The sequence below is a fragment of the Gymnoscopelus microlampas genome (genome assembly GCF_963454915.1).
Source record: "Gymnoscopelus microlampas genome assembly, chromosome: 4".
In the NCBI taxonomy this organism is placed as follows: domain Eukaryota; kingdom Metazoa; phylum Chordata; class Actinopteri; order Myctophiformes; family Myctophidae; genus Gymnoscopelus; species Gymnoscopelus microlampas.
Genome location: NC_139941.1, coordinates 14,586,818 through 14,595,846, shown reverse-complemented (window position 1 = coordinate 14,595,846; position 9,029 = coordinate 14,586,818). Strand labels below are relative to the sequence as shown.

General features: G+C 41.9%; 1 protein-coding gene across 1 annotated transcript; it reads left to right on the top strand.

Annotated features, from left to right (window-relative positions):
- LOC311043189 (putative exonuclease GOR) lies at nt 1–8,725 on the top strand (the record flags this gene model as incomplete). Its single annotated transcript, XM_084054371.1, has 10 exons — nt 1–186; nt 506–644; nt 921–1,061; nt 1,217–1,330; nt 1,421–1,494; nt 3,202–3,306; nt 3,840–3,955; nt 7,748–7,886; nt 8,413–8,533; nt 8,634–8,725. The coding sequence occupies 10 exons, from the start codon at nt 1–3 to the stop codon at nt 8,723–8,725; spliced, it is 1,227 nt and encodes a 408-aa protein (XP_083910497.1).
- Between the last annotated feature and the right edge of the window lie 304 nt (nt 8,726–9,029).

The following is a 9,029-nucleotide window of genomic DNA, read 5'->3' as shown; positions in this document are numbered from 1 at the left end:
ATGCTCAAACGCAAAAAGAATAGCTGTGCTGACGATGAAGTGCTCCACGATGAACCCCCACCCACTAAGCGCAAAGCGAAGAACGGTCCTGAGGAGGAAGTGAACCATGATATGCGACAGCGATGCATCAGCCAGTTCACAGAAGCGCTGCTTAAAACTTCCAATATGTCAGATGCTTTCGCAAAGGTTAGTACAACACAAGGTCGGATATGCTGTGGGGGATGCATGCGTCTGCGTTTGATACCCCCCACTGCTTCTGGTCTGACTAAATGGGGACTGTAGACTGTCTGAATGATTTTTATGTTTGATAATGTCACAATTTAAACATGTAAGTTTACAATATGAAATATTGTAGATGAGCTAAAGTATATAGGCCTTAAGTGGTTAAGAAAAATACCTGCCTGTTTTCTTTTACAAATGAAACCCTGAGTACCACAGCCACAATTCCTTTGAATCCTCTGTCTCACTTGAAAATGCTTCTTCACTGCTTTATGAACGCTTGTAGGCACTTACTGAGGAGAAGAATGTCTATAATCGCAGCAACAACGCAGTCAAATATCAGAGTGTTGTTGTGAATGCGCTCAAGAAACTGAAGACTCAAAGCCATGTTACTGCTGCTAAAGGCCATGTTACTGCTGCTAAAGGTGAGACTGAAGAGAAAGAGGTGGGGGGTGTTTTTTAAATACTTTATTTACCCTGTTGACTTTGATGTGCAGATGGAAAGGAAGTCGGCGTCCAAAGAGGCAGTATACCACTGAAGACTAAAATGCTTCAGGGTGAGCATGATAATTCGCACAAGCATTCTTCAATTCCAGCTAACTTTAGAAAGGCTGGTTATTCTCTTGCAAGGACTTATCTTTACTTAACCTTTACGGTGAAAGGTAATGAAGTGTTGAAGGAGTATCTCTTTACTGTCAAAGGTAATGCCACGCTGTACGAAGTGTTGAAGGGGTATCTTCTGACAGAGGCGGCAAGGATTGAGCAGGGCTATCCATTTCTGCACACAAGAAGACGATACTGTGCTGTTCTCTTGGGTGGACACAAGAAGGTCACCACAGACTGTAAGTACTTGACTGACAATAATGTACTCTGATTAATGTCAATAGGCTGCCATGCATTCAAACCGGTATTGGACCAACTTGGCATGTACCGTGTTAATAAGAAGTGCTCACATCGCCTTAATTGAATCCTTAATTTATTTGTTTGTTGGAAAAAGCTTTTAAGAAAATCTGCAGTCGGTGTGGGGCCACATATTCTGTGGGCCAGACGGGCAGACACACCCGCATGGAAGAATGTAATTACCATTATGGGAAAGGAGTTGAGAAGAAAGGTCAGTGGATTCAGCTGAAGCCTGCTTAAGCCTGCGTCATGTGTAAAAGAGTTTCTCTAAGTCTTGGTCATGTTATCATACTGTCACCAGTCCCAGGTGGGGTGGAAACTCGGTACAGCTGCTGTGAGGCGGTGATGGGGTCACCAGGATGCCAAGTCTTCAAGGTAAATGAGAACCAGAAGAGTTTCCATAAATGGTTGCTCTCATGTGCTCTCTGAAGATGTATCGACATTTTCTGTGTCTTCCCCAGCAGTGGTGGAAGAAGTACAAGTATGTTTTTTAAGTAAAAGTATCAATGCCACCATATAAAAAATAACTGACAATTAACACATCGGGTGCCGAACACGGTCTGATCCGTGTGTTTACATAGTGGCGCTTCGGTGCCGAACACGGTCTGAACCGTGAGTTTAGTCTTTTTGTTTTTTTCGTTTTTCTCCGCGCGGGCGGGGCTAGAGCAGCTCTGGGAGCACCCATTGTAATCCTGCGAAGGAAGTGCCAGATCGCTCACCGGAAACAATTTTTTTCCCCCATCCGCTTCCTGTCTATTTCCTGTGGCTCAGGGGTAGAGTGGCCGGGTAGAGTGAACTGGAAAACCGCAAGGTTCCCAGTTCGATCCCGGGCTGGGGCGCTCCCCTAGAGTTAGTGTCGAAGTGTCCTTGAGCAAGACGCTGAACCCCTAATTGCTCCCGGTGAGCAGGTTGGTGCCTTGCATGGTTTCCTCCGCCATCGGTGTATGAATGTGTGTGTGAATGGGTTAATGGGCACAATCAATGTGAATGGGCACAATCAATGTAAAGCGCTTCGGATAGAAGCGCTATATAAATGCACCATTTACCATTTACTTTGAAACGCCTATATCTCCGAATCTGTTTCCTGTGGGGAAAACCGGTCATGCGCGATGCGCGATCCCCCCCCCCGTTGTAACTCGCGAGGGGAATGTTATGGTTCCAGGCTGTAGCCAGGCTCATGGCACAACATGAAACGATGCTTTTTTTTGCGTGGATTTGCTTGTAACGCACGCGGAAGCTTTAAACAGCAAAGCGCAGTCAATGGGGAGAATGCTGGCACCCACGGTAAGTTATGAAAAAATGCTGGCACCCGATGTGTTAAAAGGCCTGTATTCTAAATTTGACTCAACAAAAGTACAAAAACATTGGCATCAATATATTATATTGGCCAAAGTACAGACATTTTTAAATGTTAGCTTTTTTGAAAATGGCAGATCTACAAGCTCAAAACACATTGTGAGCTAGACCTCTACTTTTTAATAGCCCAAGTGTAAAATATTATTAATTAGTTTGTTTATTTATCTAAATCTGCAAGAACAGTAAAATGTACAAAACTTGCCTCTGAGATGTATGGAAAAATTGAAATGCTCAGTAAACCTGCCTCGAGATAGTACAGTACTTTTGCCCTAGGCGTTTTCCTACCTTGATTTGAGGTTAAGTCATGATGAGAGTGGTCCGGGACCCCCAGTTCATAACAAGCGAAGTTCTCCATTTCGGGGACCCCCCAAACGCAGCTCAGAACGTCCGTCTTTAGATCTTGGCTAAATCCGCTTATTTCCGTCGCTCAAAATTAGTTTTTCCTTGTATATATCTGTAGTGTGTGTGTGTGGTCCGTCTGATGTCGGTGCTATACTATTGCTACACGGGCGCCGGCATTACTGTTTCCAAATGTGATTTACTGAAATCACGCTTGAAATCTCGTCTGGTGATACTCAAGCCCTCCGGTGTCCAGAATGGCGGGTGGAAGTATCGCGAGACGAGTTTCGCGGACCACTCTCATCATGACTTAACAACCTCAAATCAAGGTAGGAAAACGCCTAGGGCAAAATTCTCCTTTAATTAAGTTCCACTACTGTTCCCCAGCTGCATGTCCATGATGGAGTGAGTCTGGATGGGTTTGTGGTCACCACCTCCAGACCAGCCACAGATAAGAGCTGTCCTGGGGTCTACTCTCTGAACTGTGAGAAGGTAAAAGTCTTATATACACTGCAACACACAGTACAGCAGGGATGGGAAGCCTTTTTCTATACTGTACATTTCCCCACCCCCATGTATTTACAGATTTCCCTTGGGGATTGCAAATGTATATCCCATGGTGAATCTGTAGATACTAGACCGGCACCAGTCTACTCGGGAACGATGGAAATCAGGAATTATGCAGTTGGACATGCTTTCCCGTGTTACACGTGGAGAGAGAGGTCCTCTATATATAGGGATTTGCGGTTTCGTCAATATTTCTGGTATCCTTCTGGTTATGCCCACATTTGGAGATCTCTATATGTCTGTCTGTGTTCTTTCAATGCTCATAATGTCATAATTATGACATCGGTCGGACGGTTTTCAAGATACTTGAATGATGGACACTTGGACAGATTTCGCCTTTATAGTAGAATATTGTGGAATGTATACATCTACCACCCAATTGGGAAATGTACACATTACCAGTAACCTATAATCGATAACCTGCTTTTCTACGTTGTTTGTGTGTTGTCCAAATGTAGTGTTACACCACTCGTGGTGTGGAGCTGTCCAGAGTAACATTGGTCAACTCCAGCCTGCAGATTCTCTATGACACCTTTGTCAGACCTGCGAATGACGTCATCGATTACAACACCAGGTAGTCAATGATTGTTAAGCATGCAATACCTGGAATGCAACAAGCTAGTCGATGATCCTTGTTGAGCACGCAATACCTGGAACGCAGAAGCACTTCATTAACGAGTCACAAGTTCATACACAGAATTCTCTCTCCTGACTGGATCTCTTTCATTTTGTGATACTAATATTATCCAGTTAGTGAACAATTGTCTATCAATGATTACGGATTTTTTTACAAATGTCACTAGGCAGGGTAAGTAGTATTTTCTTTTCTGATAGTAATCATTGCTACAGAGCGTTTGTTCGGTCACAGGGGTCTCTCCAGCTCTTTAGTAAACAGAATATGGTACATTTTTATGTAGGTGACAACATTTAAGCCAAACAGGAGAGCATTGAAAATGCATTTTCTGTTTAATAAAGAGCTGGAGAGACATGGGGGACTCCTTTTATTGAACAAACACTCTATAGCAATGAGTACTATCAGAATATAGAGCTATTTTAGACTTATTTTAACCAAAGTAAATCACTTACCCTACCTACAGTGTACCTCAACAAAAAGCATTACAGGCAGCACAAAAGAAGAAATAAAACGGACAAATGAGTCAAATTAAACTGCCCACAAAAAGTTCTTAAAGTTCACTTCGGTCGATTATTTCTCCCCTTTAATAATACCAATTGGTATTGTGTTGGTACAGCTTGTAAGCATCAGGCATTCGAGGAATGAGCAACACAGTGAAATGTGTGGTTAGCGCCTCCATCTCAATTAATTTGCCAAAATCTCCTGCAATATTGTTCTGTTGGCATTCACTCTTGTTTTGAGCTTCAAGTGCTGGCAGGTGTGTGCCTGGCACCTGAGCATGGGTCCTGCAACTTTAGTGAGTTTGTGTATGCTCCAAGCAGCAACACTGGTGGAAAGATGCCAAGTTTGTCCCTTCAGGATAACGCCTGTGCAATAGGGCAACTGGAAGCTGGTGTTCCAGCATACAGAGTGGCAGCATTATTTGGTGTCAGCCCTGGTACAATTTCCAAACTTGGGACCAAGTTCCGTGAGACTGCTGAAGTCAAAGACAGACCGCGGTGGCTGTCCCAGCAATTCGGGAGTGGAGAGGATGGAATGGCCTGCCGTGAGTCCAGACCTCAACCCAATTGAACACTTTTGGGATCAGCTTGGGCGTGCTGTACGTGCTAGAGTGACCAACAGAACCATGTTGCCTGACTTGCAACAAATTCTAGTTGAGGAATGTGATTCCATCCCACAGCAAAATGTGGCTTGTTGGGTGACCAGCATGAGGAGGAGGTGCCAGGCTGGTGTGGCTGTGTATGGATCTTCCACATGCTACTGAGGTCCCTGACACTGAGTGTAATAATTGCCATGTGTGTTCTTTGTTCCTTATTACTGTGGGAGACCGCTGAATATAGCCTAGAGTGGACTGCGTCCCCTTAAGGCTATGGTACCGATGAGCCAATGCAGCCGACCCAGAGGGTACATAACGTGTCGTCGGGAGTGAAAATAAGAAATACACTTTAGCTACTCACCAAAACAAGACAGTTTTATGGAGTTGAAAGCCAACTCTACTAAGTGGGAACACTCTGAGCCACCCCCCTCACGTTTAAAATACACTTTTTGGCCAAAATGTAAAATATTCCACCGACGGAGAGAGAGTAAAAGTACTGAACATTGAATATAATCCAGTCAAGTGAAAATCCCTCAAATTTGTGCTTAAGTACAGTACTTGAGTACATGTACTTAGTTACTTTCCACCACTGACTGTCAGATGTTCTGTCCAAAGCAGTCAAAGGAGAATGTTACACTACTCACCATCGAGTAACCTACACTGATCACATGATGGAACGGCTTGATAAAAACAAATAGATTATCTATCAGCAGCATGAAAACGAATGTGATATCTGTCTATCTTGTCTATCTATATGTAGCCTGATCTGTCTGTGAACACATTAAATAATAAGATATATGATGATTCATTATATTGTATATTAATTATTATATAATGATTATACGTGCCCTATGATTATTATAAGTCATATATCTCATAAAAATGTAAATCATATAATTAATCATCATAATTGTTATTAATGATCACAATAGAATAATAATCTTAATCTTTTTCAATATCGCCCATATATACATACATACATACATACATACACGTGTGTCTCTGTGGGAAGATGCTTAGATTCAAGTAATGGATTTTATATAAAAGCATGTCTGAAAATGATGTACAATTTTATATAAAAGCAGAATGTTTAAATGTTCTTAAAGGGTAAGACCACTTTGGTAGAGGTTTGGGTTGTGTAGTTACCTTGCCATGATGTAACTCCAAAGGTGGGCAAGAAATCAAAAATAATTGCTCCATTGATTAGAAATTGATCATTCAAAATATGCTCCTCATTGACTTACATTGTATGGTAAAACAGCTCTCAAAGTCACTCTTTTAGCACATAAATGAACCCAAACATAGCTGATTCAGACAATATAGAGCATCACCAAACCCAGTACTGTTTGTTTGTAAGTCAATGAGGAGCATATTTTGAATTATCAATTTCTAAATAATGGAGCATTTTTTTTTTATTTCTTGCCCACCTTTGGAGTTACATCATGGCAAGGTAACTACACAACCCAAACCTCTACCAAAGTGGTCTTGCCCTTTAACTTAAGAAATCAGTGCTTGCTTATACAGTAAACTGAATTTAATATTTTAAACTTGCATGCACCCAAATAGTAAGACTGTAATTTAGGTGTGAAAACAATCCTAGCATTGATGTACAACTTTGCGGCCTCAGTAGTAAAATCTTTCCTAAAACATTGCAAATTAGATTCAAATTACTTTTAACTTGGTTTTTGAGTTGCGAGTCTATTATAACTTAAATTCATGCACACCCTTACTAAACTGTCTGTACAGTCATTCCAGAGCATCAACAAGGCTGTAGAAAACATTGTTTGCCATTGTGGTGTTCGTCATGGGGCAACATCTTCAGAAACTCTTCAGTGACGGTCAAAAGATGCATCAATTGAGCTACATCAGTGATCTCATTAATTGCAATAGACAAGTCAATAAATGACTTCACTTCAAATCTCCTGCAAGGTTCATTCTCTCTGCCACAGTATTTCTTGACAAGCTGATATTACCAAAAGCTAGTCTCTTCTCAGCACACACCAGCTCAGCCACGAAGATCAGCATGCATGCATGCTTTGATGAATTACCCCGAACTTTGACGAAGCAGCTATTATTTTGTTGGCAAAAATACACAGTAGCTGGCCTTGACCACTCTATCATGAGGCTCACGGCTTCTTGTGAACATGTATAGAGCACTGAAGTCCGTCTGAACGTCAGTTTTGTGTTCCAAAAAAGGTACATGAGTCTGGCGATTCTGTCAGGGAGGTGCCTCTGTGTCGTATGATATTTAGTTTGATACTGTCTGTCTTTGCGTGGAAGTGGTTGGGTCATTAAGCCTGAGAATTTATTCTTTTTAGATAAACTAATCTAATACCGTCTGTCTTTGGAAAAACAATTAATTCTGCGGCAGTACCCAGAGGTAGTGTCAGAAACTACAGTAGGAAATTGCTTGTTTCTCTGTCTCCACTGAAGCACTCGTCACCCGGGGGGTAACGGAAGTGATGTCAGACTTTGGTGCTTAATTGCTTTTTTTGTTTAAAAAAGCTCTTAACCTTCATTTTGATGACTAGGTTTTAACTTGAGTTGTAATAACTGTCCTATGAATAGGTTTCAACATGTTTTGTTTCTTTGTCCTGAATGACTTGGTTTTAACTAGTTGTTAATGACTACTGTAGGTTTTCAGGCATCAGTGAGCGGGATGTGAAAGACGTCAACATCTCCATCAAAGAAGTCCAGAAGACTCTGCAGGGCTTAATTCGCGCCGACACCATTCTGATTGGTCACAGCCTAGATATGGACCTCTGTCTCCTGAAGGTGAGCTTAACGTGAATTATGATGGATGCATGAGAGAAACCACCAAGAATCATGCTGTGAATTCATGGCTACTGACTTTTTTCATATTATATTTTCATGTGTGTAACTGGAAAACTATGTGAACTGGCATTTAAGGAAACTCATTTTATTTTTCACTGTTGTTGGGATGCCATGGCTGTCAAAACATTCCCCTCTGTTCACCTACTCTGCTGTATTCTATGAAACAATTGAAATTACTGAATGCTTGAGTGCACACAAAGTACCATCGTGCACTGACCAAATATAGATTCCATTCATCACTGAATGTGAATAAACTCAAAGTAGAAATAAACTGCCTTTTTAATATTTGACAGTGTCTCAGAAAATGTTCTCTCAGAGCAATATCCTTTTGAAAAAACCCTCTTTGTAAATGATTAACTTCATAGAACATCCTACTGTAGTGTTGGTTAGTACACATCTTAAGTTATGCAGCCCCCCCCCCCCGGGGAATACGTAATCCTGATCTTGGTTTTGTCTTCGTCTTTAGCTGATCCATGGCGTGGTTGTGGACACCTCGGTGGTCTTCCCTCACCGTCTGGGTCCACCTCACAAGTTGGCCCTGAACACCCTCGTTACAGACCACCTCAGGAGGATCGTCCAGGACAGTGGTGGGTCATGGGACAACAGCCACCAAGAACCGTTTATTTTAAGTGGTTGAGACTGAGGTGTGTTGACCTTGTGTGTTAATGTTTATTTTCTCTTTCTCAGTTTGTGGCCATGACACCGCAGAAGACGCCCTTGCCTGCATGGAGCTCATGTTATGGAAGACCAAGGAAGCTGGAAAAGTCCGAAGATTTTAAGCCAAATTAAGATCTGTCCACACAAGAAATGGCAGACTTGGAATTGGTGCAGTTTTGTGTGAGTGTTTTGTATTGTAGCCCTGCATGATGGCTGTATTTTTGTTACAATTGTTAAGACTTTAATTTGAACATTAATATACACTCCCGTAGCCTCATTTAGCATGTTTGATATACAGCCCTGTGTTCACTCAGTGGCGAGGTTGCTTACAGTGACCATTCAGTATGCGATGGCACTTAACTCATCCAGTGCCACAGGACGTAAAATACGTCCTATGTAATAAGCCCTGTGCCACAGGACGTAAAA